This window comes from Bos indicus, chromosome 19 (genome assembly GCF_029378745.1).
Source record: "Bos indicus isolate NIAB-ARS_2022 breed Sahiwal x Tharparkar chromosome 19, NIAB-ARS_B.indTharparkar_mat_pri_1.0, whole genome shotgun sequence".
Taxonomy (NCBI): Eukaryota; Metazoa; Chordata; class Mammalia; order Artiodactyla; family Bovidae; genus Bos; species Bos indicus.
In genome coordinates this window covers 42,688,878-42,707,065 of record NC_091778.1, presented here as the reverse complement: position 1 = coordinate 42,707,065, position 18,188 = coordinate 42,688,878, and the positions used below count along the sequence as shown (strand labels likewise).

The window sequence follows — 18,188 nt, the reverse complement described above, 5'->3', positions numbered from 1 at the left end:
GAAATTGTATGGACCTAACAGAAGCAGAAGATATTAAGAACAGGTGGCAAGAATACACAGAAGAACTGTACAAAAAAGATCTTCATGACCCAGATAATCACGATGGTGTGATCACTGACCTAGAGCCAGACATCCTGGAATGTGAAGTCAAGTGGGCCTTAGAAAGCATCCCTACGAACAAAGCTAGTGGAGGTGATGGAATTCCAGTTGAGCTATTCCAAATCCTGAAAGATGATGCTGTGAAAGTGCTGCACTCAATATGCCAGCAAATTTGGAAAACTCAGCAGTGGCCACAGGACAGGAAAAGGTCAGTTTTCATTCCAATCCCAAAGAAAGACAATGCCAAAGAATGCTCAAACTACCACAAATTGCACTCATCTCACAAGCTAGTAAAGTAATGCTCAAAATTCTCCAGGCCAGACTTCAGCAATACGTGAACCGCGAACTTCCAGATGTTCAAGCTGGTTTTAGAAAAGGCAGAGGAACCAGAGTTCAAATTGCCAGCATCTGCTGGATCATTGAAAAAGCAAGAGAGTTCCAGAAAAACATCTATTTCTGCTTTATTGACTATGCCAAAGCCTTTGACTGTGTGGATCACAATAAACTGTGGAAAATTCTTCAAGAGATGGGAATACCAGACCTCCTGATCTGCCTCTTGAGAAACCTATATGCAGGTCAGGAAGCAACAGTTAGAACTGGACATGGAACAACACACTGGTTTCAAATAGGAAAAGGAGTTCGTCAAGGCTGTATATTGTCACCCTGCTTATTTAACTTATATGCAGAGTACATCATGAGAAATACTGGGCTGGAAGAAGCACAAGCTGGAATCAAGATTCCCAGGAGAAATATCAATAACCTCAGATATGCAGATGACACCACCCTTATGGCAGAAAGTGAAGAGGAACTAAAGAGCCTCTTGATGAAAGTGAAAGAGGAGAGTGAAAAAGTTGGCTTCAAGCTCAACATTCAGAAAATAAAGATCATGGCATCTGGTTCCATCACTTCATGGCAAGTAGATGGGGAAACTGTGGAAACAGTGTCAGAATTTATTTTGGGGGGCTCCAAAATCACTGCAGATGGTGATTACAGCCATGAAATTAAAAGATGCTTACTCCTTGGAAGGAAAGTTATGACCAACCTAGATACCATATTGAAAAGCAAAGACATGACTTTGCCAACAAAGGTCCGTCTAGTCAAGGATATGGTTTTTCCTGTGGTCATGTATGGATGTCAGAGTTGGACTGTGAAGAAAGCTGAGTGCCAAAGAATTGATGCTTTGAACTGTGGTGTTGGAGAAGACTCTTGAGAGTCCCCTGGACTGCAAGGAGATCCAACCAGTCCATTCTAAGGGAAATCAGCCTGGGTGTTCTTTGGAAGGAATGATGCTAAAGCTGAAACTCCAGTACTTTGGCCACCTCATGGGAAGAGTTGTCTCATTGGAAAAGACTCTGATGCTGGGAGGGATTGGGGGCAGGAGGAGAAGGGGACGCCAGAGGATGAGATGGTTGGATGGCATCACCGACTCAACAGACATGAGTTCGAGTGAACTCCGGGTGTTGATGATGGACAGGGAGGTATGGCATGCTGCGATTCATGGGGTCGCAAAGAGTCAGACACGGCTGAGCGACTGAACTGAACTGAACTTGCAGTCCCCTGATAGAATTCACTCACAGAGGCTACAAACAAAGATACAATATTCCAACTGTTTGAGTGTTTAGTTGAACACTTCCATACCTCCAGTGGTGTGACTTCCTACTGCCGTGGTAACCCATTCCATTTTTAAGCATCTCTTATAAATAGAAATTGATTGCTTTAGAATTTCTCCTTCCCCCAATCCAGTCTCCTGAATCTTTTGCTCACTGGGATCACTTGTTAGACAGAATGGTGTTGCTGAGCTGTTACTCTTCCCAGGAGAAGATGCCTGTACTGCAAAATCACAGTGATTTCTCCCTTATCCCCGGCATGTGCTCACTCTCCCACCTCTTGGGATGTGCTTTTCTGCATGCCCAGTATTTGCCTACTGACTACAGAACCTGAAGATTCTCATTTTTCCCCAAGACCTCTATCACTGACCTTTTCAATCAGATATGTAGTGTTAAGGTTAAGTCAGAGTAGTTTCTGTAAATATTCTAGACGTTTCCAGATTCTAGTTTAGTCAAATGAAATATCATTGAAACAAATAGATGTACATGATCATTCTTTTGACTTTTATTTGTGCCTTTGTAAGATGCTTCTAGTGTACACTATCCACTTTCTGTACTAAGTTCCCTCATAGATTTGTGCTTCTGTTTATCTTATCTTCAACCATAAATTCTCCATGGTGGAAAAAGACATTAGCTCTGTTATGGGAATTAATATCAGATAGAAGAGAGTTCAAATTTCTGTTCTGCTACTCATTAACACTTGATTAGGGGAATATATACATAAGTCACCTCAAGAATTGTTTATATCTATCTTCCTACTACTCTCTTTCTATGTAGTATGTCTACCCATAGATTAGAAGTATTTTCTTTCTCTTTCTGTCTCTTACTGGCTCAGTCAGCCTGCAAATAGACACCTTTTGCAAAACCAACAATTCTTATATTTTCAGGGATATCTCAAAACAAATTGATTCATCACCATTATTAGTAGAGAATCATTGTTTCTCTTACTTGTTCCATGATAATGTAAGATTTTATCTACTTTATTTAAGTCTGTATGCCTGACTTAACATAAACCATTCTCAAATTTATAAATTATTTAACTTCCAAGTCATAGAATTAATAAGAACCTGTAGCACATCTGTAGAGAACAGCAGAGTTTAGTGCTACCCTCAATGATTAAAGAATACATGAGTAATAACTGCCAGCCCATTGTGGTTTGTAGACTTTTTGATGATGGCCATTTTGGTTGGTGTGAGATGATACCTCATTGTAGTTTTAATTTGCATTTCTCTAATAAAGAATGATGGTGAGCATCTTTTCATGTGTTTATTAGCCATCTTTATGTCTTCTTTGGCGAAATGCTTGTGAGAGGGTAACAGGCAGGAAGGCCAGGGGTCTCCAAATGGAGGAAGTAAGCTGCAAGTGTCAGACATTTTTTCTCTCTCTCTTAAGTGGCAGGAGGAAACAAATGACAAGTGTTAAGAGTTTTTTCCCCTTCTCTATACAAATGTAAAAAGAGGTTTCTCTTAAAATCCTGTGTTGCCATGAAGGCCCCTGATTCCACCTGAACGTAACTGTTCTCAGACCTTGAGCTAATCAGTGCGTTTTCTATGGAAATGTTTGTCTTAAGCTGTGTTAATGTGCTATGTATGGACCCTAGACTGTCTTCAAGTCGGTTCCACCAAGACTCAGAACCCACTTGACAAACGAGTGTGTTTTACTTATACAGTGTTCTCCTAATCTATGTTAATGAAATCATATATTTGCTTGGTAAACTGCCTTTTCTTCAAGATTCATGTCAATCGTTTTATGGCCTGGGATGACTCAGCTGCTGCCAATGTTATCTCAAAATGCATGTTGTGGGTGAGGGGCCTGGTGCCATTCTCTGAGTTTTGAGAAATTTCCTTTCTCTGATTAGCAGACTGCTAGTAGCTATATACGGAGAAGGCAATGGCACCCCACTCCAGTACTCTTGCCTGGAAAATCCCATGGACGGAGGAGCCTGGTGGGCTGCAGTCCATGGGGTCGTGAAGAGTCGGACATGACTGAGTGACTTCACTTTTACTTTTCACTTTCATGCATTGGAGGAGGAAATGGCAACCCACTCCAGTGTTCTTGCCTGGAGAATCCCAGGGACGGGGGAGCTTGGTGGGCTGCCATCTCTGGGGTCGCACAGAGTCGGACACGACTGAAGCGACTTAGCTTAGCTTAGTAGCTATATAACATCCGGCTAAAGACTAGCAGTGGGGCATTCTCTCCGCCCCTTTCTGATGTCTATGTCAGAAGCTTTCTCTATATCGTTTATACGTTAACAAAACTTTATTACACAAAGGGTCTGAGCAATCAAAGCTCAGAAGCTCGTCACTAGCCCTGGATTGAATTCTTCTCCAGAGGTCAAGAATCCTGTCGTCTTTCATGGTTTAGCAACAACCTTTCACTTATTTAGTTCTTCTGGCCACTTTTTGATTGGGTTGTTTGGTTTTTTGGTATTGAGCTGCTTGGGCATATGCCCTCAGGAAACTTTAATTGAAAAAAACACATCTGCCCCAGTGTTCATTGCAGCACTAATTTACAATTGCAAGGACATGGAAGCAACCTAGCTGTCTATCAACAGATGAATGGATAAAGACATTGTGGTAGATAATTGTGTACATTCCATACACAATGAAATATTACTCAGCTATAGAAAGGAACACATTTGAATCAATCCTAATGCAGTGGATGAACTTAGAGCCTATTATACGAATGAAGAAAGTCAGAAAGAGAAAGACAAATTCACAAATTAACGCATATCTATAGAATCTAGAAAGATGGTACTGATGATCCTATTTGCAGGGCAGCAAAGGAGATACAGACATAAAGACCAGATGTATGGTCACTGTGCAGGAGGGAGAGGGTAGCATGACTTGAGAAAGTAGCATCGAAACATATACATTACCATATATGAAGTGAACGTGTGTATATGTGTGTGTATGTGTGTGTTCGTCACTTGGCCATGTCTGACTCTTTGAGACTCCATGAACTGTAGCCCGCCAGGCTCTTCTGATCATGGAATTCTCCAGGCAAGAACACTGGAGCCATTCCCTTTTCAGGGGAATCTTCCTACCCTGGGTTTGAACCCAGGTCTCCTGCATTGCAGGCAGATTCTTTACCATCTGAGCCACCAGGGAAGCCCCGAAGTGGATAGCCAGTGGAGATTGGTAGTGTGATGCAGAACCCAAAGCTGGTGCTCTGTGCTGACCTAGAGGGTGAGATGGAGAAGGAGGTGGGAAGGTGGTTTAGGAGGAAGGGATGTATGTGTTGTAGCCACGCGTTCCGGGAAACATACTCAGTCAGAAGGACAATGCAGGTAGTGGAGTGCAGTTTATTACACCAGCGGGCCCAAGTAGAGTCTCCTCTTAGCCAAGGACCCCGACCAGTTTTTGTGAAAACTGTACATACCCTAAGTGTTCTTGCCCAAACCAACCTCCCGAAATTCTCTGAAACTAGTCTGAACAAAGGAAAAGAAAGACACAATCAAAGTTAACTTGTGATTCATATGCCTTAAGCCTAGGTAGTTAGCAGTGGACAATTATCAACAGACCTGTGGTCATACTCCAATAAGCATAATAGAATTTATGATTCTATTCGGTTACACAGATGATTAGGGTATTCTTTTAGGTGATGGAGAGTCTAGGTATGAGCCCTGGGGCTCTTCCATCCAGGGGGTCTGGTTTTCCACTTGGTATGTCGTTTCTATAGATACTGGGCATACAGCTCAAAGTCCAGAGTCCGGACCAAGATGGAGTCCTGCTTTCAAGATGGAGCCTGTTCTGTCTGTTTCCTCCTTCATATATATACCTATGGCTGATTCATGTTGATGTATGGTGGAAACCATTGCAATATTGTAACTATTCTCTAATTTAAAATAATATTGAAAATAATTACCAACCCAATTCCATTTGATTCCTACAAAATCAAACTGATCATAATATATAAGCATTCAATATCTTAAATTTCATCAACTGTTAACTTCAGTAGAAGCTTTGAAGCCAAATGGAGAATTTTGATTATGACAGATAACACTTCTGCTGTGCAAGGGCAGTGGACAGAGAAAATACTCACAGTGAACAGTGAGTCAGTACACATGTCCATTACATATATATATTTTTTTTTTTTTTGTTTGTTTTTGTTTTGGAGAAAAAGTGCCCTGACGAAATGATGTTCTTTCCCTATTTGCATGAGGTAAAAGGACTGACTGTTTGGATTGAGCCAAGGGAGGAGCAAGAGTGGAAAGTAAAGGGATTTGGAGAATTATTTAGATGGAGGTAGGTGTGAGGGCAGAAAGTGTTTCTCACTTGTGTCCCACATCAATGACCTCCAGAGTGTTTACCACAAAGGAGACACTGGACGGCTACAAGTTTGGGATATCTTATCCCATCTCTATCTTTAGGTGCATCGATACTTATACAAGGGAGCATGAATGGAGATCCATGGTGGCAGGGATGGAAGATTTGTGTAGACCAACAGCGCAAGCTCACTCTGACCGTGGCTGGCCCTGCTCTATATGCTGTTAGTCAGAAGCAGAGAATAATATCCCTCAGGAAACCTAGCCATCTAACTTGAAGGTGAGCTAGTTTTCCTCTTAGATTACATGTGCAAAGAAAAGACAGCAATTCTTCTTTACTATGATTCCATGTTGTAAACATGGATTTGTTGTCCTTATCAGCAGTACTATCCACCAGCTTATAGTAATATTGTCATAGGATTCTGAATAGTAAAACTTTGGACCCACAAACCCACTTTTTGATGAACAAGATCAACAGGAGGCAAATGAACATGGGATCTACTTGTTCTACCATACATCACATGACAGAGATGGCTGATCCATGGAAAACTAGAATCATCTTGTTCAGTTCAGTTCCATCACTCAGTCATGTCCGACTCTTTGCGACCCCATGGACTGCAGAACACCAGGCTTCCCTGCCCATCACCAACTCCTGGAGCTTACTCAAACTCATGTCCATTGAGTCGGTGATGCCATCCAATGATCAAATCTTCTGTCATCCCCTTCTCCTGCCTTCAATCTTTCCCAGCTTCAGGGTCTTTTCAAATGAGTCAGTTCTTCACATCAGGTGGCCAAAGTATTGGAGTTTCAGCTTCAGCATCAGTCCTTTCAATGAATAGTCAGGACTGATTTCCTTTAGGATGGATTGGTTGGATCTCCTTGCAGTCCAAGGGACTCTCAAGAGTCTTCTCCAACACCACAGTTCAAAAGCATCAATTCTTTGGTGCCCAGCTTTCTTTATAGTCCAACTCTCATATCCATCCATGACTACTGGAAAAACCATAGATTTGACTAGATGGACCTTTGTAGGCAAAGTAATTCTCTGCTTTTTAATAGGCTGTCTAGGGTGATCATAACTTTTCGTTCAAGGAGCAAGCGTCTTTTAATTTCATGGCTGTAGTCACCATCTGCAGTGATTTTGGAGCCCCCCCAAAATAGTCTCTCAATGTTTCCATTGTTTCCCCATCTATTTGCCATGAAGTGATGGGACCAGATGCATTGATCTTAGCTTTCTGAATGTTGAGTTTTAAGCCAAGAGTATTAAGCCTCTTTTAGTTTCCTCAAGAGATGGCTGACCCATGGAAAATTAAAATGGTCTTGTAGATGTGCAGTAAAGAACAAACTTAGAGATGACACCACTCAAGATTGATATGTTGTTTCTGAATATGGCACATACTTTGACCTAATGGCCACTCTGTGGATCCCATATAGGTAGTACCATGTGTATCCACAAAGGTAGTATACATGGTTTCAGAAAGGGAAGTAGCAGTGAACCCTCTCACTTTAACTCAGGGTGACATATATGGGAATCTGTTCTTCCCCTACCCATGGATCTACACTCTCCTGGATTGAAGGCTTTAATAGTATAAAAGTCATATTTTTTAGGGAATATAGTCTATGTTTAAATTGTCACCTGGTCATTTTGGACTCCTCATCTAGAAAGAACAGTGGGCAGAGAGAGGAGTTACTAGTTGCTGAGGGATAATTATCATGAAAAGATTGAGGGCAGCGAGAAATAGTGAGAACAAAATTTCCTTGGAGTATCTCATGGTGTGTCCAGGCCCAGCAATAGATAACCACATGAACAATGACAGCAAGTATAGCTTGCCAAGGACATAGTCACTGAGGTTCAGACATCTATTAATACTTCCTTGGGATGTCAATGTAAGTGCCCTTGAGCAGGAACAGAAGACTTCATCCTGGATGAGTCTGTTTATTATTAGGTAAATCACACTACACAATGAAATGGGTTTTTAATAATGAGATAATAATTAGGAAGGGGGCTAATATGATGCTCATATTGGATAAGGCATATAATATATAAGTTTCTATATGAGGAATGTGGTGCAATAAATCAAACACATACAGAAGACTTGTGGTACACCATTTATTGAGAAACATACAGGTAAAACTCAAAGTGATCGTAAAAGGAGAAAGCATGATACAAGAACTATGAGGATAGCAAAAGAGAAAATATGATTATAAAGATTATGATAGGCTGTAAAAACCTATAGAAACATTCTGAGGGCTTGTTTTGTTAAGTTACTCAGAAGAACTAGATGGTCAATCCTTTTTTCAGAGTCAAAACCAAGACATACTTCCTTATCACAGATGCAGGAATTGGCACATGGTCCTCCTACACCAGAGGAAGACAATTGGAGGAAGCCCCCTGCACTCTGTCAAGCTAATTCACAAGCTCTTAAGCAAGGAGATGAGTAACTGAAATTCTGGTAGAGCATGTCAGTCGTCAGCAAAGTCTAGGAAGTGATTTTGTTTTGTCCCCAGGTAGCAAGTCAATTAATAGAAGGTGTTGTATAGGGACAGTGGATCCTTGGCAAGGTGATCAGCAGCAGGAAGGCTGGCAGCAGCTGGACACACAGCTGGGGCGGCAGCAGGTGGTCCTACAGCAGGTGGTCTGACAGCAAACAGGGCGGCTGCAAGGCTGGCAGCAGCTGGATCCACAGCTCTGGTCTTGGCACCCAGGCAGGCAGAGGCACGTGGGGTGGTAGCAGGTCCTATGGCAGTACACGGGTGCACAGGAGGCTGGCTGGCAGCAAGGCTGACAGCAGTTAGAACCACCGCAGGTTTGTCCACCGCTGCTGGATGCACAGCAGGAGGGCTGACAGCAGCTGGTCACACAGGTAGGCTTGCAGCAGGTGGTTTCAGTGATTTGACAGCAAGTTTGGGGGCAGGAGGGCTGACAGCAGCTGGACTCACAGCAGGTGGGCTGGCAGCAGGTGGTCACACAAATAGGCTTGAGGCAGGTGGTCCTGCAGCAGGTGGTCTGACAGCGGATAGGGAGGCAGCAAGGCTGGCAGCAGCTGGACCCACCACAGGCGGGCTGACAGCAGGTGGTCACACAGGTAGGTTTGCAGCAGGAGGTCCTACAGCAAGTGTTTTCACTAGAATGATAGCAAGTTGGGGGGCAGCAGGGCCGACAGCAGCTGGACTCACAGCAGGTGGGCTGGCAGCAGGTGGTCACACAAGTAGGCTTGAGGCAGGTGGTCCTGCAGCAGGTGGTCTGACAGCAGGCAGGAGGGCAGCAAGGCTGGCAGCTGCTGGACCCACCACAGGCGGGCTGACAGCAGGTGGTCACACAGGTAGGTTTGCAGCAGGTGGTCCTACAGCAGGTGTTTTCACTAGACTGATAGCAAGTTGGGGGACAGCAAGGCCGACAGCAGCTGGACTCACAGCAGGTGGGCTGGCAGCAGCTGCTCACACAAGTAGGCTTGAGGCAGGTGGTCCTGCAGCAGGTGGTCTGACAGCAGACAGGAGGGCAGCAAGGCTGGCAGCAGCTGGGCTCACAGCAGGTGGGCTGGCAGCACGGGGAGCAGCAAGAGTGAGTCATTTTGTCAGTGGTGGAGTGTGGACTCTTGTTCAGAAGTGAATTTCTCAGATTCTGATGACTACTTCTGTTCTGGGGCTTTTTATACACTGGACCCCCAAAGTTGGGACCAATAAGCAAGACTTTCCTTGTTATGTGTGTTGTTTTTGTAGTCAATGGGAAATTATCCAAGAGGAAATGATTTCTTTAGTGTTTTGAGGCCTCTATAAATTAGTGTTTGATCTTCTCTTTAATTAGGACTAGTACTTAAGAACCTTTTCCAGAAGTGAAAAAGAATAAGGAATCATCCCAGCAGCATCTCTGGTCATGTGACATCATCAGGTCATGGGATAGTTCTTCCTGCCTTGGCCAGGGTCAGAACAGTCACCTTTTCTGTGTTCCTTTGACTATGCTTAGGTTGAGACTTGCTGGATGCTGATGCATTCTGTGATGAATGAAGCCTGCTAAAGTCCAAGTCTGATCTCGGACAAAGTCTGAGATTCAAGACGATCACGTGTATCTGTGTACATGTCTTTCAAATCAGTAGTGACTGACCTAAAATATTTCCCAGCTTTATTAGGTACATTTAGGTAGAAGATGTTGGCACATTGTTCTTCACTAGCAATTCGACATCAAAGCTGGAATAGAGGCAAATGCTGTACCCTGTTTTCAGACAACCTCAATTCATTAATGTCCCATAACTACTTTTAGCTGGATCAATCACCTCTGGTGAGACATCACAACTTGCACATACTTTCTTTTATAATTTGTGACAAATAGGTAGATAGGATGATACAGTTATAGATTTATATATTTCCATAAATGTGAAATGTGTCAGCCATAATTTCTTAGAGTTTTTCTGCCCTCTCTTTTAGGTTCATATGTAAGAGTGTAATTGCCATGTCATAGGGAAAGCATATCATCAACAGCGGTAGAAACAATGAAAGTGTTTCAATATTTCACTGCAGTAGTGTCATGTACTCTCCTGATATGAGACTTCTGAACTCTACTGGTATGTATCTATCCTTGTTTGTGTGTTGTAAATTGAGCTTTAGTTGACACGACGTTATATTGTTTATAGGTGTTCAACACAATAATTTGATATTTGTAGATGTTGCAAAGTTATCACTGCAGTAAGTCTAGTTAATGTTAACATCTGTCACAACTGATAGTTATAAAGTCTTTTTTCTTGCATGAGAGCTTTTAACATCTACTTTTCTAGCCACTTTCAAAGGTTTCAGTATTATTAACTATGGTCATTATGCTGTACATTACATTCCCCAGGCATTTATTTTATAACTGGAAGCCTCTACCTTGTGATCCCGTTTACCTATTTCACCCACCCCACCTCCCACCTCTGGCTACCATTGATCTGTTCTGTCTATGAGCTCAGTTTTAGAAAAAAATTTTTTAAGATTGCATATATAAGTGAGATCACCTGGTATTTGTCTCTCTCTAACTTTTTTCATTTAGCTTAATGTCCTCAAGGTCCATTCACATTGTCATAAATGGGAAGATATCCCTCAGGAATATCATTTTGAGTTTGAGGAGTCCAGTTTCATTGTTTTGCACATGGCTGCCCAGTTTTCCCGCCACCATTTATTTAAAAGATTGCAATCTCCTTATTGCATCAATATATTCTTGGCTCCTTTGTAATAAATTAGTAGGCCATATAATGTGTGGACTCATTTCTGGCCTCTTTATTCTATTCCATTGATCTAGGTGCTGGTTTTTTCCAGTCCATACTGTGTTGTCTAATATAGCTTTGTACTACTGTTTGGAATCAAGGAAAATGATGCTTCCAGCTTTGTTCTTCTTTATCAATATTGCATTGGCTATTTTGTGGTTCCATACAAATTTTAATTTTTTTCCTTTTTTCTGCCATTCGAATTACATTATCATTTTATCCTTTCTACATGATCATTTTATCCTTTCTACTGCTGTTGACTATATGTTTTCCCATTACATGGCAATTATACTCTAACTTATGTATCTAAAAGAGAGAAAATGAGGCCTAAAACTTTAAGAAATTGTGGTTGAGATTCCACATTTGTCAGAATATGTAAATTTACAGATTGAAACATACCTTAGTTATTCTCCTATCTAACCTGCTTGTCACAAATTGTAGAAGAAAGTATATGCAAGTTGGGATGTCTCACCAGAGGTCATTAACCTAACTAGAAAATAGCAATGAAGCAGTAAGGAAGGGATGCTGTTTGAAAATAGGATTCAGCTTTGGCTCTCTTCCAGTTTTGGTGCTGATTTTCATTTGAAAAACAACGTGGCAACCCTCCTCTACTCAGATGACCCTGATAAAACTGGGAAACATTTCAAACTAGTTGCCAAATAAAGATATATATATAGATACATGTGGAAGCCTTAACTTTGACTTTGTCAGAGATCAGGCTTGAACTCAAGCAGGCTTCATTCATCACAGAATGCATCAACATCCCGACCCTTTCGAGGCATGTCTCAATCTAAGTAGAGCCAAAGGAACAAAGCTGAGAAAGGAGAACTATTCTGACTTTCATAGAGCCAGCAGGAAGTACCCCATGACCAGATGATGTCACATGACCAGAAATGCTGCTGGTGATGATTCCTGACCTTTTCATTTCTAGGAAAGATTCTTAAGTACTAGATCCGATTAAGGAAAAGATCAAACACTAATTTACAGAGGTCTCTCTATAAAACACTAAGAAAGCAACTTCCTCCGTGGCAATTACCCTAAACTACAACAATAACATAAATAACATCCAGGAAAGTCCTGCTTATTGGTCCCAACATTGGGGGTCCAGGATATAAAGCCCCAGAACAGGAGGAGTCCTCAGAATCTGAGAAACTCAGCTCTGAGCCGGAGTCCACCCTCCATCACAGACACAATGACCCACTCGTGCTGCTCCCCGTGCTGTCAGCCCACCTGCTGCAGGACCACTTGCTGTGAGTCCAGCTGCTGCAAGCCCTGCTGCCCCCCAACTTGCTGTCAAACCACCTGCTGCAGGACCACCTGCTGCAGACCTACCTGTGTGACCACCTGCTGCCAGCCCAGCTGTTGCAGCAAACCCTGCTGTCAGCCCACCTGCTGTGAGTCCATCTGCTGCCAGCCCTCCTGCCCCCCAACTTGCTATCAAACTAGTGAAACCACCTGCTGTAGGACCACCTGCCGCAAGCCTACTTGTGTGACCACCTGCTGTCAGCCCACCTGCTGTGTGCCCAGCAGCTGTGGACAAACCTTCAGTGGGTCTAGCTGTGGCCAGTCTTGCTGTCAGCCAGCTTGCTGTGCACCTGTGTACTGCCATAGAATCTGCTACCACCCCACGTGCTGCTGCCTGCCTGGGTGCCAAGACCAGAGCTGTGGATCCAGCTGCTGCCAGCCTTGCAGCCGCCCTGTCTGCTGTCAGACCACCTGCTGCAGGACCACCTGCTGCCGCCCTAGCTGTGTGTCCAGCTGCTGTCCGCCTTCTTGTTGCTGATCACTTCACCAAAGAACCCGTCTCCTAGCAACACTTTATAGCAACTGAGTTGCTTCTTGGGGACAAAAAATTACTTCTTAGACTTTGCTGACAACTGGTATGCTCTACCAGAATTTGTTACCCATCTGCCTCTTTAAAAGCTTATAAATCAGCTTGATAGAGTGCAGAGGGTTTCCCCCAGTTGCCTTTCTCTGGTGTAGGAGGATCATGTGCCAGGCATCTTTGATAAGGAATTATGTCTTGGTTTTGACTCTGAAAATAGGACTGACCATGTTGTACTTCTAAGTAACATAGGAAAACAAATCCTCATAATGTTTCTATAGGTTTCTGCAGCTTATCATAATTAATATAATCCTATGTTTCTCTATCAATATCCGCATGACTCTTGTACCCTGCATTTTCCTTTTATGATACCTTTGAATTGTCTTCCTAGATGCAGTTGTCTTGCCCGTGTGTTTCTCAATAAATTCTTTGCCATAATCTTCCTATATTGTGTTTGATTTTTACATGGCATTCCTGATATAGAGATTTAAGTACATACTACATACTATATGCATTATCCATTATGAGTATCATGTTAGCTCTCAAAATCAATTATTAGCTCATTAAGTAAATTGTGTAGTATGCTTTAGCTAATAATGAACACACTCATCAAGGATAGAGTCTTCTGTTCCTGCTCACAGATATTTCCCTTTACATCCCAAGGAAATAGATGCTTGAACCTCAGTGACTAAGCTGTAGTTGTTGTCTTTGTTTATGTACTATTGCTGGGCATGGACACACCATAAGATATGCCAAAGAAATTATGTTCAGACTATTTCTCCCTACTCTCTACCTCTTCTTGATAACCATCCCTCAGCAATTAGTAACTGTAAAAGAACGCCTGTCCCCACACAACACCTTATGTTAACTGACTTGCTACTGAGGACAAAAAAATAACTTCTTAGACTTTGCTGACAACTGGTATGCTCCACCAGAATTTGTTACAAATCTCTCTTAAAAAAAAAATTGTGAATCAGCCTGATGGAGTTCAAAGAGCTCCCCACTGGTCTACCTACATGAAGAATGCAAACTGATCAGATGATGAACACGACTGAGTGACTGAACTGAACTGAACTGATATTCCTTCAAAGAGATGTGACTTTCACAGTGTTAAAGACTTCAACCCAGGATGGGAAGCACAGATTCCCAAGAACGTTACCTTGAGTTAAGCTGGGAGGATTCACTCCTACATCAATTTCTGAAACCATGTGTACTACCTCTGTGGATATATTTGGTACTACCTACATAGGAACCAGGTAATGGTCTTTGGATCAAGATATACACCACATCCAGAAGACACTATATCAAAACCATGTGTTGTCACCTCTAAGTTGGTTCTTTGCTCCACATTTGCAAGACCGTTCCAATTTTCCATGGGGCCAGTCATCTCTGTCATGTGATATATGGTAGAGCAAGTAGCTCTCATGTTTGTGTAGCTGTTGTTGATCTTGTTCTTCAAAAAGTGGGTCTCTTGGTCCAAATTGATGCTATTCAGAATCCTATGACAATAATACTCTAAGCCAACAGTACAGCTGATAGGGATGACAAATCCATGTTTAGAATATGCAATCCTAGAAAGAAGAACCTCTCTCTTTTCCTACTAGTCTGAGAGGATAACTTGCCTTTGTGCGGCATGGTTAATAAGTTATGATGCTACCCCATCGGTGCTCAACAACATTCTCTGCTTCTGACTAGCAGCACATACAGCAGGGGTAGCCATGGTGAGAGGGAGCCTATGCTATTGGGTTCACACAAATCCTCTATCACTGCCACCATGGATGCTTTGTTCATGCTATCTTGGGTAAATATTGATGCACCCAAAGACAGAGATGGGATGAGTTATTCCAAATTTGTAGTTGTCTAGTGCCTTCTCTCGGAGAAGGCGATGGCACCCCACTCCAGTACTCTTCCCTGGAAAATCCCATGGACAGAGGAGCCTGGTAGGCTGCAGTCCATGGGGGTCGCTAGGAGGTGGATACGACTGAGAGACTTCACTTTCACTTTTCACTTTCATGCATTGGAGAAGGAAATGGCAACCCACTCCAGTGTTCTTGCCTGGAGAATCCCAGGGACGGGGGAGCCTGGTGGGCTGCCATCTCTGGGGTCGCACAGAGTTGGACACGACTGAAGTGACTTAGCAGCAGCAGCAGCAGCAGCAGCAGTGCCTTCTCTATCATGAACACTCTGAAGATCATTGATGTGGGACACAAGTGGGAAACACTTTCTGTCCTCAAGCCATCTTTATGTAAATAATTATTCTCCAAATCTCCTTATGTTCCAGTCTTGCTTCTCCCAAGTTCAGTCCAGTCAGGCCTTTCACCACTTGCAAACAGCCAACAAACATCATTGTGAGGCTATTTTTCCTCAAAATAAATATGTCATGCCCATGTGTACTGTTGATTGTTTACTGTAAATATTTTCTCTTTCCATTGCCTTTGAAGAGCAAAAGTGTTATCTGTGGTACTCAAAATTCTCCACCTGGCATAAAAACTTCTGTGGGGCTATGGACTGGTGAAACTTGAGGTATTGCATGTTTATGTATTATGATCAATTGGATTTTTCAAGAATCAAATGCAATTATTATCTGTGTATTCTTTAGTCATTGAGGACAGTGCAAAACTCTACTGTTCTCCTTGGATGTGGTACAAGTTCTCATACCTTCCAATACCTTGACTTTGTTGCTGTTCAGTCTCTCTGCTGTATCCAATTCTTTGCAACCCTATGGACTGCAGCACATGAGGCTTCCCTGTCCTTCACCATATCCTGGAGCTTCCTCAAACTCATGTCCATTGAGCTGGTGATGCCATCCAACCATCTCATCCTCTGTCATCCCCTCCCACGCCTGCCTTCTATCTTTCCCAGCATCAGGGTATTTTCTAATGAGTCAGGTCTTTGCATCAGGTAGCAAAAATATTGGAGCTTCAGCTTCAGCATCAGTTCTTCCAATGAAAATTCAGGGTTAATTTTCTTTAGGATTGACTGGCTTTATCTCCTTGCAGTCCAAGGGATTCTCAACACCACAGTTTGAAAGCATCGATTCTTTGGCACTCAGCCTTCTTTATGGTCCAACTCTCACATTGATACATGACTATGGGAAAAACCATAGCTTTGACTATAGGGAGCTTTGTAAGCAAGGTAATGTCTCTGGTTCTTAATATGCTATCTAGGTTGGTCATAGCTTTTCTTCCAAGAAGCAAGCATCTTTTAATTTTATGGCTGCAGTCACCATGTGCAGTGATTTTGGAGCCCAAGAAAATAAAATCGGTCACTGTTTTCATTGTTTCCCCATCTGTATGCCGTTAGCGGTGGGACTGGATGCAATGATCTTAGTTTTTTGAATGTTGAGTTTTAAGCCATATTTTCACTCTCTTCTTTCACCTTCATCAAGAAGCTCGTTAGTTCCTCTTTGCTTTCTGCCACAAGGGTGGTGTCATCTACATATCTGAGGTTATTGATATGTCTCCTGGTAATCTTGATTCCAGCTTGTGCTTCATCCAGCCTGGTATTTCACATGATGTACTCTGCATATAAGTTAAATAAACATGGTGACAATATACAGCCTTGATGCACTCCTTTATCAATTTTGAACCAGTCTGTTGTTCCATGTTCAATTCTAATTGTTGCTTCTTGACCTGCATACAGGTTGCTCAGGAGACAGATAAGGTGGTCTGGTATTCCTATCTCTTGAAGACTTGGAAGTTTATAATTAGCAAATTTGAAGCTAATCTGTGTTCAGTCAGGCAAAACCAATTAGCCTCCAATTAAAATAAATAAATTTATATTAAAAAAATGAATTCAGTAGTTACAGCAAAAAAAAAAAAAAAAAAGTCAGGCATACAGGTACTTCCCAGGGTGCGATAGTGGTAAAGAATCCACCTGCCAATGCAGGAGACTTAAGAGACATAGGTTTCATCCCTGGATTGGGAAGATCCCCTGGAGGAGGCATGGCAACCCTCTCCAGTATTCTTGCCTGGAGAATCCTATTTACAGAGGAACCTGTTAGGCTATAGTCCATAAGTTTGCAAAGAGTTGGACATGACTGAAGCAACTTAGCATGCACCCATGCAAGCATACAGTGTTAAACAAAAGAGACAAAAGCTTAGATTATCATGGAACAAGTAAGGGAAAAACCAATTCTCTAGTGATGAATAGATTTGTTTTTCTGTGATATTCTTGAAAATATAACAATTGTGGTTTTTCGAAGGCATCTGCTTATAGACTGGTTGACCCATAACAGAAGGGGGAAAGAAAACACTTGTAGACTAATACATAAGTGGACATAATATGACAGAAAGTGGTGGAAAATTAACATAACATTGTAAATCAACTATAATTAAATAAAAATAAGTTAAAAATAACAAATGATAACATAATATATATGAAAAGTATGTTCTGTACATTCTCCCAATAAGACTAGTGAGTGGCGGAACAAGAATTTGAGTACTCTCCCATATGATTTTAATTCCTGTAACTAAGTGAGTGATAGTTCCTCAGTCATGTCCAACTCTTTGCGACCCCATGGACTGTAGCCTGTTAGGCTACTCTGTCCATGGAATTCTCCAGGCAAGAATACTAAGAGCTGTGGTCTTTCCTTCCTTTATAGAGATTTTATGGTTGAAGGTAAAATCAGAAGTAAATAAAAGCACAGTCTAAGAGTGAGTTTAGTAAAGAAAGTGCGTGCATGCATGTTAAGTCGCTTCAGTCGTGTCTGACTCTTTGCGATCCCATGTACTGTAGCCTGGCAGATGCCTCTGTTCATGGGATTCTCCAGGCAGGAATACTGGAGTGGGTTTTTATGCCTTTTTCAAGGGAATTTTCCCTCCCCAGGGATCTCTTATGTCTCCTGCATTGGCAGGCAGGTTCTTTATCACTAGAGCCACCTGGGAAGTCCAGTACAGAAAGAAGATATTGTAAATTAGAAACATCTTAAAAAGGCACAGACACAATCATACGAATGATAACATATGTTCATGCATTTCAACGGTATTTCATTCCACTAAACCATAATCCAGTACATTTAGAATATTTAGAGAAAATATTTAGACTTAATCTTAACACTATAGATCTAGTTGGAAAGGTCAGTGACTGGGGCCTCAGGGAAAAATGAACATCTGCAGTCAGTAGGGAAATGCTGAGCCTTGTCCAAAAGGCACCCTGGG

General features: G+C 42.2%; 2 protein-coding genes across 7 annotated transcripts; one reads left to right on the top strand and one right to left on the bottom strand.

Moving 5' to 3' along the window:
- Positions 1–8,536: 8,536 nt before the first annotated feature.
- On the bottom strand, positions 8,537–9,541 carry LOC109573459 (keratin-associated protein 9-7-like). Of its 2 annotated transcripts, none has more exons than XM_070773463.1 (3): positions 9,269–9,541; positions 9,124–9,184; positions 8,537–8,736 (listed from the first exon to the last, which is right to left on the bottom strand). In XM_070773463.1, the coding sequence occupies exons 1-3, from the start codon at positions 9,539–9,541 to the stop codon at positions 8,537–8,539; spliced, it is 534 nt and encodes a 177-aa protein (XP_070629564.1). The 2 variants fall into 2 exon arrangements, with proteins under 2 accessions (XP_070629564.1, XP_070629565.1); XM_070773464.1 differs by having other exon boundaries at positions 8,537–8,839; positions 9,032–9,200; positions 9,495–9,541.
- Positions 9,542–12,396: 2,855 nt separating this feature from the next.
- Positions 12,397–12,987, top strand: LOC109574519 (keratin-associated protein 9-7-like). Of its 5 annotated transcripts, none has more exons than XM_070773447.1 (2): positions 12,397–12,458; positions 12,531–12,987. In XM_070773447.1, the coding sequence occupies exons 1-2, from the start codon at positions 12,397–12,399 to the stop codon at positions 12,985–12,987; spliced, it is 519 nt and encodes a 172-aa protein (XP_070629548.1). The 5 variants fall into 5 exon arrangements, with proteins under 5 accessions (XP_070629548.1, XP_070629547.1, XP_070629550.1 ...); XM_070773446.1 differs by having other exon boundaries at positions 12,516–12,987; XM_070773449.1 differs by having other exon boundaries at positions 12,397–12,602; positions 12,753–12,987.
- Positions 12,988–18,188: the final 5,201 nt, after the last annotated feature.